This window comes from Rhea americana, unplaced genomic scaffold (genome assembly GCF_003343005.1).
Source record: "Rhea americana isolate MKP2758 unplaced genomic scaffold, rheAme1 scaffold_238, whole genome shotgun sequence".
Classification (NCBI taxonomy): Eukaryota; Metazoa; Chordata; class Aves; order Rheiformes; family Rheidae; genus Rhea; species Rhea americana.
The window spans coordinates 1,201,637-1,220,188 of record NW_028186355.1 but is presented as its reverse complement, the minus strand read 5'-3'; the positions used below and the strand labels follow the sequence as shown (position 1 = coordinate 1,220,188).

Here is an 18,552-nt window from a genome sequence, read left to right as displayed (position 1 = left end):
CCCTCAGCATAGCCCCATACAGGGATTGAACCTACAACCTTGGCATTAGCAGCAGCATGCTCTAAGCAACTGAGCTAAACCTGCCCCCATTCTCACAGTTAATTTAAAATTTACACGTTGTTTTGGTTTACCAAAATTTGTATTGAAAGAACTTAATCTGAAAAAAGTTACAGACTCAAATCCATAATCTTCCAAATGAGTGCTGTWAATTGACAGGTGTTCAAGCAGATACAATTTTTGGTGCTTCCAAAATCAGTTATTTAGTGGAAACAATTAAAGAACTTCAATGGATACATATTTCTGTTATCTTAGTTCTTAAGAAGAAAAAAATGCATATAAAACCACTGTAAGTTAAGAGAGCACAGTGAAATTTTTAAGGCAATGTTCATGTTGGGGGGTTTTGTATTTTTTTCYTGCCTATGTGCAAGAGTTCTATTGAACAGGAAAAGAAATTCTCCAAAAAGCAATTTTTAACATACTCAGAAATAATAAGACATATAAAATTTCAGATTTATGGAGTGTATGCAAGGAGGATATAAATGGCATGGGGCAGCCATTTTTCTGTGATGGTCTTGATTTATAAGTAAGAAAGCTATAGATTAAAATTATACTGATGTGACGAACTCTCAGAGAGACAGCCATAATCATCATCAGCCTTGAGCACAGTGTTTGGTGAAGTAGTAAGGATTGGGAACCGTGCATCAGGAATGAACTTCCCTTCAGGCAGCCGTATCGCATGAAGAAGTGAATCAGTATTTGATCTCTCTTCTTTTCTATCTTTCTTGTAAGTTGTATCTCTAATCCTGAAGGAAACTACCAACGCTGACGTTAGTCAATTCTTTTTAGAAGCAACATTTCAAACTGCATTAGCTTCCTTTCTTGTGACATGGTAAAAGAAAATGATTCAAGAACCTTCTGATATTTACTCTAACTGCGGTAAAGAAGTTTTAAGCTTTGCTCCAGACCATTATATTTCATTAATGATGCCAGAAAGTCTCCCCCCCCCCGCCCCGAGGTAAGTATTATATAATTTATATYTATGTATATTTAAATTGCTGAACTTAATCCCTGTGTTCACTATAGTGAAACACACAAAGCAGTAGCATTTAGTGCTATATATGCTTAAATTTATAAACAAAATATGACAGTCATGCTGCCTGAAGGCTGTGCTTCAGCTCATATGTAATATGGCAGTAGAGTTCAAACTTACACTCTATCCATATTATTAGCCAGAAGACTGTTGATACTGGATGTTCAGGTTAAAAATCAAATTGACTGGGACAAGAAAAAAATGTTTGGGGCTCTTTTATGACTATTCTCAAAATTATATTACTGGCTTCTTTTACGCTATACAGGGCTCAAAGTCAGATAGAAGGAGACCAGTATGGTCTCTAAAGGAATACTTGGTTTTTACAAAGGTAGTCATGGTCATAGCACTGGTTGATAAGTATGGCTCAGAATTTATTTTTTACTATCAGAATCTGAATTCAGTATGAAACCTGTATGCACTGAAAACAAGTGCTAGGCTGGAAAGAGTAGTCACTAGTAGACTACACTGGATGCAGATCATGGACCAACTGATAGAATATATGAAATATGGAACAAAAATGGGATTGAATTTTTTGTGATTTTGAAAATCTTTATGATTTTGAAAGATTATATTTTGTATTATTCTGAAATATTTTATGTCWTCAGGAAAAGACCCAAGATGAATACACATGGTAAAAAAGCTTTAAATGATTTTGAGATGTTCTGTTAATAGAATAGATGTTATTTTAGACATGGCTGAAAATAAAAACAGCACTTGGGTTCAAGATCCAATGTCTCTAGAAGAACCTAAGATGTCTGACATCTTTCTCTCTTTCTCTCCTTTTTTTTTTCCAATAGAATTAACATCTTGACTAAATCTCTAAGCAGACAAAAAAGGAAAATGGAGAAAAAAAAAAGAAAGATGCTGAGAAAATATCCTGAACTTAGCTACCATTTGTTTTTCGCTAGAAAGTTTGYCAGTGAAACAGTCTCTGCTTGAGAGCTAGGATGAACAGGAATTTTTCTTGCCTTGTAGGGGTCAGTGAAAGGCAGGTTTCTCAAACGAAGTGTTGGGTTGCAGTTGCACATTTTGCTATGAATTTGTCACAGGGTTCTTGAGCAGGTGGTAGATRTTTTATAATTTTTTATGAACATCCTGTGTAAGAAGTATTGCATTTAGAATAAAGTACTCTTTTAATAGTCATAGCCAAAAGGACCAYCCAGAATTCTTGTTTATCTCTAGAAACAGAAAGGAGACATTGGAATGAATGAAAAATAAAATGAACCACTTTTAGCTTAAAATAACTTTTGTCTCTTTCACAATAAAAACAATTGTGCAATGAAAGAACAATGAAAAATGAGGGCTCTTTTTATATGTATTCCTGGGCAGATTTGCATTCATATGCACAACCTCAGAGTTGGGTTAGTTGCTCTTTGGTATGTGTGAATGCTTTGACTTTGAGCATAAACAAACACCTATTGAGTATAGTAAGTAGTTTGGATTATGCATGGGTGGCAGCAAATCTGCAGTCAATTGCAGTGTGATACACCAATGTGAAATATCAATGAGGAGTATTGGCATATTTCTTCCCAAGTCCTTTCCATCTTTCTCCTCTTCCATAAAGAAATTTATATAAATACTGTAATTGGAAGACTGTGCTGACATCTAAACCTAGAAGCAAAATACTCATACTTAATGGTACTTAAAAGCAAAAATAACAGGTTAAATGACATTTAATTATTGTACATTTGTGATACATGATGGAAGGCTACTGCGACCAAATGTAAAACAAAATGAGACATTTAGTGGTTATGATGTGATGAAGGAGAATCACCACCAGTTAGCGGTACATTATTACCTGATTATTGTTTCTGTTTGCTTTCCTGCAATTTTCYTTCATAATGCAATAATATTATTTAATTTTAGGATGTTTAGGATAATCATCTGGTATTTATCCATTTTTTCATCTTGATATATACTCAAACATTTTTTAAAATATTAAAAGACAGGCAGTGATTTATTTTGCCCATTTTCACAGTGGTATCACGATTTTTAGCAATTCGTATGTTAGTGAAAAATGTATAGCTAATCTTCTTRTACTTTCAGCTCAAAGTAAACTTCAGTGGGGAATGGGACAACAGACTGTACTGGGGATGGCTGGGACAATTAGGGAGGCTAGAACAAATACTGAAATCCTTGCAATAAGGATTTCAGAAATGCTGAGTAGTACTCCATAAAATGAAACCGTATTTCGGGAAAGTAGAGGCCTGAAGCTGAGCAATGACTTTGGAATTGTTAACTGAGATTTGCACTGCCTAAGGCCATTACTACAGTGTCCGCTTTGACCTATGATGTAATCCATCTGCCTCCTTTTCCAGGGCTAAGATTTCTTTAGCAGAACTGTGACTTCACTGAAAAATATAGTCTAGCTGGAGAGACTCCAGATGCAAGGAATGAGAGCGATCAGCCGTCTAAAAGTATGCCTGCAGGGAAAGGCTGAGCAAACTAGCGTTGTTTAGTCTAGAAAAGASTGAACTAAGAAGAGTTATGCTAATCTCTTTCAATATAGAAAAGATTATTCAAGAAAAGAACARACTATTAGTCATAGTTAATTTGGCTGTTATGAGAAGTAATGGACTTAAATTACAGTAAGAGAGATTTAATGTGGACAAGCTGGAAAACTCTTAACGATGAGAATAATTAAGCATTGGACTGCATCACAAAGGGAGGCTGGGGAATCTCCAGCACTAAGGGCAGGTTAGGAACATGTGAGCTATATAGACTATTTTTGACAYAGTTCTGATTTGTGGCAAGGGGAGGACTCCGGAGATCTCCTTCAGGCACCATTTCTTAAGTTTTCTGACTGTTGTTAGTTCATTTTGTCTGATTTACTAGCAACCCCATTACTTAATCTTTATATATAGGAAATATTGGCTTCTTGAATAGGTGTTCTGTAGAGTTACAAAAGACAAAGTCTAAAGACCTTAGCAGTCATAAGGATGCATCATAATTACTTTATTTATGTGGCCCAGCTATGGTCTTGATTGTCTATTTGTGCTCAAAATGTTTAGCGCCTGAAATCTGCTCTATTGTTTTGTAGAAGCAGACAGCTAAAAGAGGTGAGGTAAAAGCTCAGGGGACCATCTAGGTCTTGCATAAAGGTAATGTTGTCTATACTTACTTCGTTCCGAGGATGAAGACTTGACAGCCTCAGAAGGCATTCTCTTGCAGTTTTAAACTACCATTATCACTCTGAAATGTTTCRTAACATCTGGCTTTATCCTCATTGCTGTAATTTAAGTGCACTACTTCTTATTTTATTCACGACTTTGAGTACTGAGCACCTCCCYTTCCTTATGTATTCTAGGACTGCTATTTTACCCCCCAGGCTGTGTTATTTCTCTAGACTATACAACCTCAATTTGTTCAATTTTGTCTCATAGATCATGTATTCTAGGCACACTTCTGATTCCTGTTGATTTTCTCTGGAGTCCCCATTTGATTCTCATCCTAACTGAGGATCTGACCTTCATAATGATCTAGCCTTCAGAAAGCACTCTGGCTGAAGTCTCACTACCACTGAGTAGAGGAGAAACATCATTTCATATATTCACAAGTACAGAGTAGAGGGGAAAGATTATTTTATCTGTGTTTCTCAGGATGGCATTTGCCCTTTTTGTAACAACATTACATTGCTGGTTCAACACGTTATGAGATCTTTTTCTTTGAAAAGCTTCTATCTCTCTGTACCTCCTGTCGTATATTGTGCTACCTAAATTTATAGATCACAGTTGTCCCTGTTAACCTACATGGTCTTTTTTTTGTACTCTCTGCAGTTAGATAGTATCATTTCGAAAATGCATCCTGTCCTTCAGCATAGCTTCAGCCTTTTCCAGGTCAGTGTTATTGCCCAAATTTGATCAYTATGCAACTTATTCTAACAAACTCTGTCGAACAGTTAAGTTCAAGTATTGAATAATAGAAGATCAAGATTAGACCCTTTCCAGATCCCACCCTCCACCCTCTTCCACCTTTACAGCATCTCAGTGACATGTTTTCTCTTCCTACAGGTTTTTGATAGAATTTGAACCCRATCTTTAGGGCCCAAATCTGTTTCAATAGGTTGCTTATAAGGGAGGGTGCAATATGAATTCCTTCTCACAGAAAGAAATTTGACAACTAGTTGTTGACAGATCCTTGTTGGTTGTTATTTGTCTTGTTTGTTTTTTCCTGTGCATTCAAAGTGTGTTTGTTTACTTGTTTCAGTTATTGAATTTGTTAATTTTTTGTTAATTGAAGTTAAGTCAACTGGTTGATAATTCCCTGGCTGCTTCTTTTTCCCTTTTCTGAACAAAAGTACTAAGTTTACCATTTACAGTTTTTCTATACCTTACTATCCTCCATGAGGTCTCAATGGCTTTCTCTCTCCTCAGTCAGTTCTTTAAATACCCTAGGAATAATTTTGCTATGTTCAGTCCATACAAAAACCTCTGACCTTCTGAAGTACTCTCCTTTTGACTGCAACCTTAGCAACAAGACTTTTTTTTCCCCCTAAGTAAATGTGCTCTACAGTATTTTCTGGCTTAAACTTGTTCCACATGCTTGTTTTTGTGCTTGCCAGATCACTAAGTCTCTCTGCAGAGTTTTCCATTTAATTACTGACTCTTCATTTTAAGCAGCAGCATAGACATGGCAGAGAGCTCTTCCCCCCTGCTGCTAAAGATTTCAGTTTAAAACGCAGTCTCTTTTCTGCCAGTTCTGAACTAGTTCAGACTTTTAAATTTTCTGTATTTGATTTTGTTACCTGACTGCAACTGTATGTAATGGGACAGTATGATTTTCTATGTATGACAGTATGATTTGCTTATGAAGTGCTGAAAATCAGAAAATGATTATAGTAGAAAGATCTGACTTTTCACTGGAAGGAGCTGATTACTGTAGGGGAATCTATCTTAAGGTAATGTCAAAATCTACATGTCAATATTTARGATTTTCTGATGCCTCTGAGTAGAATGCCCTACATACAATAACTACTATTTTTTCTAAAAACTGGTTAGACAAAAGTGTTAGTAATGGTTTAGGTATAGTGATTCTTTTCTTGAGAAAAGAGGGAAATAAACTTGATCCCTACATTTTATCCAAGCTTTTTCTTCTCCCCTGTCACAGTCAGTTACAGTATAGGGTTGCTGAGGTGAGGACAACTTTACTCAAAATTTCAAGTGCTTCACTTTTTGCTGAAACACTGCTCAGAGGTTAAATGTTGTGGGACCACATGATCCTTCAGCTCTGTTTTCTATTATTCTGTGAGTGGTTGGTGCTGAARTCATTACTGTTGTGCTTTCTGTCTTTCTGCCACTAGTGCTTGGATAGATTATCTGCAAAATTGTCCTGCTCTCTTCTTTCATTTCACTCATTAAAAATCCTTTTTGCTAGGATAGCCTCAAAAAGCTTAAATCTATTTGGATTTATGCTATGACTCCTATCATATTGATGAGTGTCACCTTACTTTTTTATTGTTATACTTACTTTTTAATTATTATACTTTTCTATTGGTATCTGTTCCACTGATATTCTGATGTCCTTTATATTATATTTTGACTGTAAATTTTTCTGGCTTAAGACAATCATTTTTTCTTGAAGACTTTTACAGGCTTTAGTACACTTGAGGTCTTGGTCTGTGAGCACTGTGGGAATAAGCAATATATCATTTATGTTATTATTATTGATATTATTTTGCAGAAGATATTGGACAGGCTGGCATTTAGAGACATTCATTCATCAGTTTCATGTTCACATCTTTTCCACTGATCAAGAAATAGGAAATAATTTAAGCCATTTAAAAATAATGGGGCAGGATTAAAAATAAAACTAACTTGTCAATATCTTTTTTCATAAAGAACTGTTTTTTTTTTTTCCTCGTTGGCTAATTTCTAGTTTAAAGTAATAAAGGTAAGAGGCAGGCAGGTCATTTCCATAGGTAACATCAAATACATATGGACCTTGCCATTTTCAGCATAACTTTTCTGAAGTCAGTGGACTGATCTAAACCTAGTGAAGTTCTGGCCCAATACACAATGCCTCATTTTTGAAAGTCATATGTCTATCAACTGGACCTTCACGAAAGTGTTTGTTTGGGAACAGAATTTCCAAGCACCCTGTGCTGGTAGACAARCTCTCCTTTAAACTGACAGAATGATTAAAGCATCTCATAGTGACCATTTCTGAATGAAAAGATGGGATTTATTCAAGCAGTTTTAAGTGAATTAACTAGAGACTTAAAATTAAAGAAAAGATAAATCTGTATAAGATTCCTTTTAAGTCGTATAGTATTTGTACTTAACCCCTTATCTTTCTTCTGTTTACTTTGAGCTGTAAAGTAGGGGAGAACCTGACCACCACTGGGAATAAAAGGCATCTGACACAGCTTGCAGGGAAATTTAATAGCTCTGGAGGACATGGGATAGGCTAGATTCAAACATATGTAGCAGCAAATTTGAGCAATAGGTTTGGGAGGGAGCATATTTGTTATGGATATTAAAAGMTTCATCAAGAAGCCACTAGTTAAACAGGTGATGACATGGACCTTAAGCAGAACTAAGAAGTTTCCCCAAGCACAAGGAAAAGGACATTAAGGAACTCTTTGCCAGAATTGAGCTCTCTTTACTTTCTCAAAGAACTAAATATTTTCTTACAAGCTATTTCTGCATGATCAGCTGCAGGGAGAAACATTTTATATCCAAGCCTTGTGGTCCAAGTACTTGTGGTCCTTGTGGTCCAAGTACTAGAGCTGGTCAAAATGTGTCACGTGACAAGAAGGGAAGGGAGAATGGTTTTCTCACAAAATAATCTTATTCATAAAGATATATCCAATTCTGATATGTGCTTTTGGAGTGGGGGATTTTTAATGCGTTTAATTATAAGTAAAATTATGGCACAGTCTGCTGTGTAGCACCTTAGTAGCACATTATAACTTTAATCTCTATACATACATCATAAGTTATATAGCCATAGGACACCAAAATGGTCGTTAAAATCTCTGTAAATACATATCAAATACTTGCAAGTCATATGATGAATTCTGATTGATGATTTGCAATAGAAATTGTGTATATGAAAAAGGTCTCCATAAAGAATAACTTTGGAAAGCTCATTTGCAGTCTGATCCATTCATAGTAATAATATATTTTTAAAATAGCACTTCCAAAAACTCTAAAGTCTCTTGATATTATCTTGAATAGAATTTTTCTGAGACAAAATACTATTAAGGAAATAGTCGGATTTTTTGCCCTCATTTGAAAATAAACAGTCTATCTCCAGCAACAGGTACCTTAATAGTAATTAAGATTCACACATTGAAGAAAAAAAAATATCTAGCTTACACTGAAGAAAGGTGCCTACTAGATTGCTGTAGAATACTATCCACTGCAGTAGCTGTTTACTGAAGACCTGCTAGTCCCTGCACTTTGTGCCAGGGTGCTCCGCAGGCATTTGAGAATAAAATGTGTTTTTTCCAACTATTATTTCATGCATATTAACAAATCTTGTATCTGGCAAGTCAAAGTAGGGAATGTACTTGAGCTCCACTGGTCCTCCCTGGAAATGCCAGCTCCTACCTTTAAACTAAGGGTGTGGTAGGGTCAGCCCTTCTGGAAGTCATAAGTGCAAACCAAACCACAGTTAGAAAAATGTAATCTAAACATAATCAGCTCCCACACTATTCAAAGACTAGCTTTAAGTCTGAGATTTAAAGTCTGTATAGAACTAATTGATACTCTCTATACATTATGATATAGTGGTGTGATTATTCCTTAAGATTTACATGGTATGCTGCACTATGCAAGTATTCAGAAATCATTATATGACTTATTTYGTGAGGCTGGCATCTTGTGGTAAAATTACAGCCTCAGGCCACTAAATAAAATACTCTTGTTGAGAAAACAAGACCAGTATTTAACCTTTTGCGTTTATGAGCATAAGTAACTCTGTATCTCTTGCATCATTTTTTGTGTGTTTATACTTTACCCCCTCATACTGTCCTCAAATTACTTCTTTTTTTTTGTTTTTTTTTTGTTTTGCTGTAGCTGAAAACAACTTCTTAATATAGCCAGAACATTAAAAAAACATTCCTTTAGCTTTAGTAATTCCAAAGACTGGTGATAGTGTAGTTTCAGATGTATATTCCTTAAAAAATATTGAGTAATTTTAAATGTAATATTTTTAATCATACTTTCTAAAACATAAATACTTGCTCATGCACAAGACCATTGTCCAGACAAACCAGCATTAGGGACCTCGGGAATTTTTTTTAAATGTAGTAAAGAACTAGAATCTGCCAAATTGTGACAATTGTAATCAATCTCCCTAGTAAGTGCTAGGTGAACATTTAGCAAGAACAACAGAATCATACATCAGTTTATTCAGTTATATCYGCTAGCCAAGTGGTCTTCCACATCTGAGAGGTGGAGATCAGTTTAGTATCTGGTATCACTGAGATCCAGCCCCTCCTCTCCCACCGCAAAAATCCCTACTTAATATTTTTACCCACATTTTAAACTTACTTAAGTGTCTCCACAGTTCTTGGGTGCATGACACTTCCCTCCAGCAATTGCAAAGTTGAGGTTCAAGCAGGGTAAATAATTTGCCAAAGATCACTAAGAAAGTCAGATTATATCACAGCCGTATAGGCTAATTCTAAGCAAATGACATTAGAGAGTAAAACTGATTAACCATTCTGTACCTCTGGTCTCAAATAGTAGAAATATTGCCTTCCTTTCAGGAATCAAGAACATTTTAAATCATACATGCATAAATATACACGGACATACATATGTACATAAATGTATATTCAAATGTAAATTACAGTAACTATAACTGTCCTAATTCTTCCTTTAGTGAAACTATGAGATACAGATGGTAAACAGTGTGCCTAGGAGGCATTTTGAGCAGGTGGATTAATAGGAGAAATAGCTTCCATCTGGGTCCTAACAACAACTTGTGCTTCTGTTCCTAGAAAAAAAGGGGATAATGATTTTCCATGTAGTATTCCAGACTCGTGCTTTAATGACCATTGCATTTAATTAAGTTTCTCAAACTTCTTGTCAAATGTATGAAAGATAGGACTCTATATTACTTGCAAGCCTCTAGGAATAGCTATACCCGAAATTCTAGAAAATGTCATCTGAGTTGGCAAGAAAACAGCCACATGTAGCTAGTAGAGTTAACATTTCTCAGTAGTTATGGCAAATTTGGTAATGATAGTGTTTTGATACTGCCATTGACAATCTAGATTTATTCTCTTTCTTTTTTTACATTTCCAATAATTTTCATTCCAGAATATTGTTTCTCCTTGACTTATTTCTTCCCTTCCACACATTATTTCTTAAGTGTTTGTAAGTTTAGCCTGTAAGTATATCCAGCTTTTCTCTAGAGGGATAAAATCTGGTTGGCAGATGGAATCCAATGATCATTATATTTAGACTCATAATGAATTCACTTTAATTGAACCAGTTTCAGTTTAATTTCAGTGTGTTATGGTTCAGATTACATGCTTGGACAAAGTACATCAGAGATTAGAACTTTTACTGTACGAATAGATGCATTATACAAATTAAAAAGCTAAATGTCGGACCAAAATACCTTAGYTTGCTTGCTATGCTCCAATGATGAACCTTTTTGTCAGAAAAGAAATATTTACAGGAAYTTGAAACAAAAATAAGTATAATTCWTAGTAACAGGCATAGGTGACATTTCAATTCTTTATCATTTTTATAACTCAGGATCTGAAGACATATGAAGCAGTATGTGACAGCTCTGATGCTGTCACTTGGCCACCTGACTACAAAATAAAACCTTAGCCTGTTCATATGATTCTGGTTGAATGCACTGCTTGCATTACAAAAGGCAGAGTTAAAGTGTGGTTTCCTCTGTCCTGAACTTGTATAATTCTGTACATTACAATATTATCTTTAAACGTGTATTTTTGATAATTTTTGAATAAATATGTAGCTGTGAGGTAAGATTTTAAAAATGGAATTTACTATAAGTGATAATATAATATAATCTGAAACAGCTAAATGTTATCTAGCCATGTCCTTGATATATACTCTCTGAAGTCTGTCCAGGCACTTTGTATTATCACTGGTTGCTGGATTATGTGACTAAGTGATAAATTTTACCGTGATCATTAAGAATGAAAAARAAAAGTGTTCTTGTATACAAAAATGGTTCAAAAAATGATAAGCAACTCATTAACAGCATTTTTGATCAACCTCCTTTGGTTGCTGAGGGCACTGATAATTGAATGAGTTGCCTGATTGCTGGAGGAACGTAGGTGCCAGAAATGTGAATGTGCTTCTTGTACTGTGGCATGTAAATCTCATCCTGTGTTAGGCCCGTTCTCACCTCATTAATTTTTAGCTTTATTATTAGATGTTAGAGAAAATTGTATTTGTAATGTTCAAGAAGGATAGAGGTGTTTACTCAGTTTTGGTATGGAATGACGTTCAGTCTGTTTTAATGGTTTAGTGAACTGTGAATCTTAGTGCTGCAAATTAAAGAAAATTGCGACTCCATTGGGCAGATATYTCATACAGAATAATTTTTATGTCTATTTAAATAGCAATGAAGCCATTTTCTTCTGTATAGTGGTGTATTTCATAGAAAATGAGCACATATCTTACAGACATGCTGTCATACTCTTTCTGATGTTTTCAGTTGAATCAGTATTGGAAAAGAAGAAAATGGTACCTTATCTTAGGGGAATGAGAGATACTCCATGATGGCACATCAGTCAAACACTTACCTTTCAAAATTCAGAGGAGCTTTTCAAATAAAATTAATAATCATATTTAAACTATTATTAATAATAAATATAGATCTAGACCATTCCAGTTCATCTAACCTACATGATGAATTTAATACTGAACTTTGCCTTGTCATATATTACACTATAGTGAAGACCACACAGCGAATCGTGCAAAAAAATTAAAGTGACAAATAAGTCTCCTAGAAACTAAGTTTGCTGAGGACTACTTAATAATCTGAGACTCATACAGACAGCCTTAGCAGAGTGTGAGCTGTAGAGACTGATGCAGACACAGATGTCCTGATCAGTAGGGGATGAAGAACTGCCAAACTTACTCTGTTTCTCTCTTTTTTTTTTTTTTTAAGGTTGAAGAAAACTTCATTCCTGTCTTTCATTTGCCTGTTTTTRGCTTCTTTATCAGGTTTATTCCTCTGTGAGAATTTTGTTTAAAAATATGTAGCTACAGCTAAGTTCCTCTGAAATTAGTTTCACAGCATTTGAACTTCTAGATCACTTTGGAGCAGATTTTCTCAGTTATTTAGATGCTGAAAATGGCAGATGGGAGTCTACTGGGATTTTCAAAAGCTCTTAAACAGTTAAGGCACTTAGATCCCATTTAAATTAATTAACTAGGTTGAACAAGTTTCCCTTGGCACTTTTGAAAGTTCTACCTCTAAGTATTTATGTCTACATAAATAATCTGATTTTCAACAGAAGCTGAGCATGCAGCAGCTCCCTCTAAATTTGATGACAATTATTGGTGTTCAGCAGTTCTAAAAATTATGTATTTCCAAATGTCTCGGGTGATCCTCCTTCTCTTTCTTGTATTTTAACAATTTTTACTATCATTTCCTGTCTAAAATTAAAGCTGAAGTTTGGAAGCTGGCTGCATAAACAGAAACCCTTAGCAGATCTGTCTGGATGTAGTGAAAGCAAGTAGAGCTCACTCGGTGGTCGGGTTTCCCCTACCYGTTCTGCCTCAGTTACAGCAGTGCCTAAGCAGCCGTCTGAGGGTGTGGAAACACTATTATTTTGGTTTTGATGGAGTTCACTTCTGAAATTAATCTGCTTGCTCCCGCTTGCCTCATTGGCTTGTGTTACGGAGCACGACTCAGGCAATGTGAACGTGATACTTTTCGGCTGAAACAAAAAGAAAGGAATTCAACCTGCCCATTAAAATGGGTTCWGTTCACCTGATCAAGTGGAAACTAGTCCAAACTCCCTTTTTAGACTTTCCTTTCAAATACTGACCAACATGAACATCAAACAATCGGAGCCACAGATTGGTTCTTCTTGTGCCTTGTCGGTGTAGTTATACCCTGAACATGATGCACATTTGAGGGGGATCCTCATGACGGGGGATGAAGAAGGGCAAGGGAAATTGTGTCTTTGTACCCTCTCCAGAGTTAAAGCCATTCAATGTCCTGCTCTCCAGAATTTTCTCTCTGCTGTCTGAGGTTTTTTAAAAGCAACCTCAGTGCTAAGTGACCCGTTATCTATGCATCTAGAGCTCTCTGTTAGTGGACTTCCAATCACACAATCACATTGCATGTTTCATGTTTTGGGGACAAAAAGACAAAATGACCATCACAAAAATCTATAAGAACTTTTTTTTAAAAATMATTCTTCTTAGAAAAATAGAATAGAAATCTCATGAGCAAGAGCTCATAAAATTTTTTATTAATTTCTTTTTCTGAAGTGTAGGTCAGCCTAAAGCTCTAAATGTAGTTGTAGGTTTAGTCTAAGTCATTCAGAAAAGATTGTAAGACAATTTGAAAACTTTTAAAAATCCACCTGCACACCAACAATTTGTTTTGAGTATTCTCTACTTTGATTTAGATCTATTTTATGCTTTCATTGTGATTTGGAGCATTTCAGGACTAACAGCCAATTGTTCTTTTATTCACAGTTCATTAAAGAAAAAAAGAGTTAAGTTTGTTTAGCTGGTGAGTTTTCCAACATTCATAAACCTATGCTGCCATGCTGGGAATTATATCTTGCATGGGTTATGTGTCAGATCTACTAGAATAACAATGGTATTATGAATCTTTATTAGTGACCTTCTGAGATAGGAATTTATTATCAGTTGTTGCCAACAGGATACAGTATTGCCAGTCAGGAATAGTTTTGACTCATGTTTTTATTTTAAACTCAGCCAGGATGAAAGTGTATGAAATCATGGATATTTGTAGAATAAAAAGGAAAATATTTTGCTCAGCTCATGGGTAGAAACTCTGAAAGATATAAATGAAATTTTATATCTATCTAGGTTGTGGATTTATACAGTAAATGTAGCTTTAGGGCACTTAATCCCAGATAACACTGTAGTCTTATGGCATCAAATGCTGATCTGGRTATAAACTCATTTTGCCAGTTCAAATGTCTTAAAAAATTGGATACCTTAAATTTATCCTTTTAGGCTTTCTGCCAGCGTAGATATTGCCTGTCCACGCTGCTCTAACTTTGTGCTGGGTCAGGTGCTGTGTATTGTCCTGATGATTYTGAACTGTATGCTCTGATTCAACAAATAGGCAATACTGTTCTTTTCCAAGTCATCCAGACTTACCCACAGATCTGAGTTAATGCCCATGGCCTCATATTGCCCCCATTATCGTAGGATCTGACTAATTCACAAGCTTTGATGTATTTATCTTCATAACAACTCAGTGAAGGAGGATATGTCTTTGTTATCACACAGATTTCATCGTAGCGTGTTTTCTGTCTTGTCTCGTAGATTAAACACTAGGGGTTACACAGGCTTTGTGAATTCTGGTGATTAAAATCAGAAGATTGTAGCAGAGGTGAATATTTTCTTAAGGTGTCAAGTGCTCCGCTAGAGCTCTATGAAGGCTATTTCATACAATTGTATGATTCTTATGGTTTTTAGRAAGCTAATTACTTAAATGGTTTACTTTTAAATAATTGCCAGGTGCTGTATTTCACATAATTATCAAAATCCTTCAGGGGGTAAATACAGTTTTGTGTCAGTAACTTCTGTAGGCTGGCTGAGAGGTTCACTGAGCCCCATTGAATGACTCTGGGGACGTAAGCGGCTGTTCAGAGAACTGACTGTATATTTCTTGTCTCCTTACTGTGCACTCCCTTGTTTGCACCTCTGCGTGGTGAATAACAGAAAAGTCCCACCCTGTGCAGAAGTGGGGACAAAGAGCTCTGCAGTTTGTTTCTGCTTTATTCACCCTACATGCTGGTGCTCTGACTTTCCGAGAAAGGCAAAAGAAACTGGGAATGCTATAATGTGATTTTCTCTTAAATCTGCTGAAAATTTGCCGGAAAAATAAACTGTTAAAGACAAAATTATCCCTCTTGATAGGCTGTCCCCATTCTGTCCTCCTCCAGAAGGAACTGAAAACATTCCTGACACGTGAAGTTTTGTTATTGCTGTTTCATTTATAAAAAAAAAAGTCCAAATTAAATAAAAGTGCTAAGTACTTAAAGGGCAAGAACAGGAGAAGTCCACTGTCCTTGAGTGCTACYACCTCACAGACGAATAAAAGGTGGAACAAGGAAGCAACACAGAGTGATTCTGGTGCTTCTAAGTAGTTCTTTGCYTTGCAGACTGCTCTACTTTAATCAATGTGACCTCTTGCAGAACATGGTTTTACTCAGGGTGAGTTAAGGAGAACTAGGACTAAAGTGAATGATAATGTGAAGCAGGAGTTGCATTAAGTCCATGAGTTTCCTATTCAGATTTTGTTTTGAGGGGCATACAGGAAGAATCGATAAGCAGATGAAAAACATTTTTTTTTTTTTTTGCTAATACTCCATTGTGGAAAAATGTAGGATTTTTGAAACAAGACTGCATTATTTGCATGTATTTTGTACTACGAATGTTAATGTTTTTGGAAGTTTTAAATCAGGAGGACTGAAATGTAGCCATGATATCTTTTCCCATCATTATTATTCAGAAAGCAGTGTATGCACATTTTCGTCTTTTAGGAATGAAAACAAAACACTCTTGTGCATTTCAAAACTTAGCAAATGAAAAAGTATAAAATATCCAGGTTCTTGGAAGGGATGACATTAAATCTCATATTCACAAATCTTTTCTTCTGCTGCATGGAGATTTTAATCTATCCTTTTACAGTACCAGAAAATAATTTGAAACTCATACAGTCTTATTTTGTAATTAAATGTTTGAGAACTACTATTATGTATATTTGCATGTAATTAGCTTTCAAAGCCCTGTATACAGGGCTTTTTTCTTTTAAACTAACSTGGAGTCGATAAATATATTTACAAATGTCAATTTGGTCAGCAGTAAAGAGGTAAATAGAAACTAATGACACTCATCAAGCCTGTGGAATGAATGATTTATTGGACACAATCATTTAACACTTTCGTAAAGTCAATACAAAGGAAAGAAACATGTTTCTTATTATGGTAAGCTGTGTTTGTACTGTCAGCATGTAGTGATTTATGACAAACCTGTGGCCAGGATTAGGATATTATAAATGGGGGAAAATAGAAGGCTCATTAATTTTTTATACCCACAGGTAGAAGACATGCAGTGGGCTAATAGAGAACACACTCATCCAGCATCTGTCTGCAGCCTGCCCTGTAAACCTGGGGAAAGAAAGAAAACCGTAAAGGGAGTGCCTTGCTGTTGGCACTGTGAACGCTGTGAAGGGTACCACTACCAGGTGGATGAATTCAACTGTGAACTGTGCCCCATTAATAAGAGACCAAATGCCAACCGTACAGATTGCCAGCTTATCCCTATAATCAAACTGGAGTGGCATTCTCCTTGGGCCATTGTGCCCGTCTTCATAGCTATTCTTGGAATAATTGCCACCACCTTTGTAATCGTGACATTTGTCCGGTACAATGACACTCCTATCGTCAGGGCATCCGGACGGGAGCTCAGCTATGTGCTCTTGACTGGGATTTTTCTCTGTTACTCCATTACTTTTTTAATGATTGCGACTCCTGATACAGTAGTCTGCTCATTTCGAAGAATCTTTTTAGGACTTGGCATGTGTTTCAGCTATGCTGCCTTGCTTACCAAAACAAACAGAATTCACAGAATATTTGAACAAGGCAAAAAATCTGTCACAGCTCCCAAATTTATTAGCCCAGCTTCCCAGCTGGTGATCACTTTCAGCCTCATATCCATGCAGCTTATTGGAGTCTTTATCTGGTTTGCTATTGATCCACCACATATCATAGTAGACTATGGAGAGCAAAGGACACTTGAACCAGAAAATGCCAGAGGAGTTCTCAAATGTGACATTTCAGATCTTTCTCTCATTTGTTCCCTTGGATACAGTATTCTCTTGATGGTCACATGCACTGTATATGCTATTAAAACAAGAGGGGTTCCAGAAACCTTCAATGAAGCAAAACCCATTGGATTTACTATGTACACAACCTGCATAATTTGGTTAGCTTTTATTCCAATCTTTTTTGGTACAGCCCAATCAGCAGAGAAGGTAAGTGATACRTTTATGAATCAAATATTATCTTCTTTTTATTTTTATCTGGCAATTTTTATAACACTACAATACTTCCACTCTTACAAGATACAAATTCTGAATGATAACTGCGAATACAGACTCTCAAAATTCACAGATAGTAAAATACATAGTTAAAAAGGTAAGTTTCCTATATTTTATAACACGATATTGAATGCAATTGTGGTATCACATTGCACACCTAATGATGTTGACATTTTCTCAATATATCCTTGTTTTAAATAACTGTTTCTGCTAATGCTTGTTATTATCCTTTCATGATGCCTGTTACATGAAGCCCTATAAATCTTTGTTATCATCCACAAATCTGATAGAAATGGTTACATTTCAAAAATCTAGGAAGATCAACTTACGTTTGTCAAAAATAATGAAGAAGAATGTYGGGAAGAAAGAAAAAAATTACTTTTCCCCCAGGTTAACATATGCATTTTTTAAAAAGAATAGAAGGAGTGAATGAAATAGATATAAAATCACATAAAATCATGTTAAATATAATTCACTAAATATTATATGAGGGGAAAACATATTTCCCTGATCTTTTAATGAGAAATTCAACCTTTCAGACTTGGATATCTGTTCTTCCTTGTTCAGTTCACATGGCTCTTTTCTGATATTGGTTGTGGTGAGCTATATAAAACATATCAGACATTTAACTCTCCTGCTCTCAGTTCTAATAGGAAGACACAGATAAATGTCATCTTCATGGGTTTGTATCCAACTGATAGRGGGGTATATGACAAGTGAGGTAGGAAAGCGCAATAAAAACAGCATCAGTCCTCAAGAGTGTATGGAAAATCTCTAAAATAAGAAAATTAAGTCATCAGTCCTTTATAAAACCTCTTCTCCCTTTACTTCTAGCAAGTGATTTTAAAAATATTTTTAAAAATAATTTTTTAGTTAAATTAACTTTTACTAAAAAGCTCAGCAGGTATGTACTGATACTGAGGAAAGATTTAACATATCCGTGTTTGGGATAGCCCTCTTGCCTGCAGAATTAAGGAGTAGGTCCYTGTAGCTTGATAAAGCACCTGCTGATTCAAGAAGATGACTATGTATGGGGAAGACAGCGTGACAGATAAAAACATTTTCCTCACTAAAAATCAAGGTAAGCAGACTTACTGAATTGAATCAGACTTGATTTCCATCATCTTTCAAATAAAGTCAGGGGAAGTTTATGATAAATTGAGTACCAAGGTAATGGTACATCAAAATGCAGTAAGTAAAAC

The 18,552-nt window shown here is 35.6% G+C and overlaps 1 protein-coding gene across 1 annotated transcript in view; it reads left to right on the top strand.

The window, feature by feature from the left end:
• LOC146595138 (metabotropic glutamate receptor 8) overlaps window positions 1-18,552 on the top strand; it is a gene marked incomplete at its 5' end in the record, with an annotated part of 134,151 nt that overhangs the window by 71,857 nt on the left and 43,742 nt on the right. The window contains one exon of the mRNA XM_085306333.1: window positions 16,349-17,284. Coding sequence (XP_085162459.1) covers window positions 16,349-17,284 — 936 coding nt within the window. The remainder of the gene's footprint in view (window positions 1-16,348; window positions 17,285-18,552) is intronic.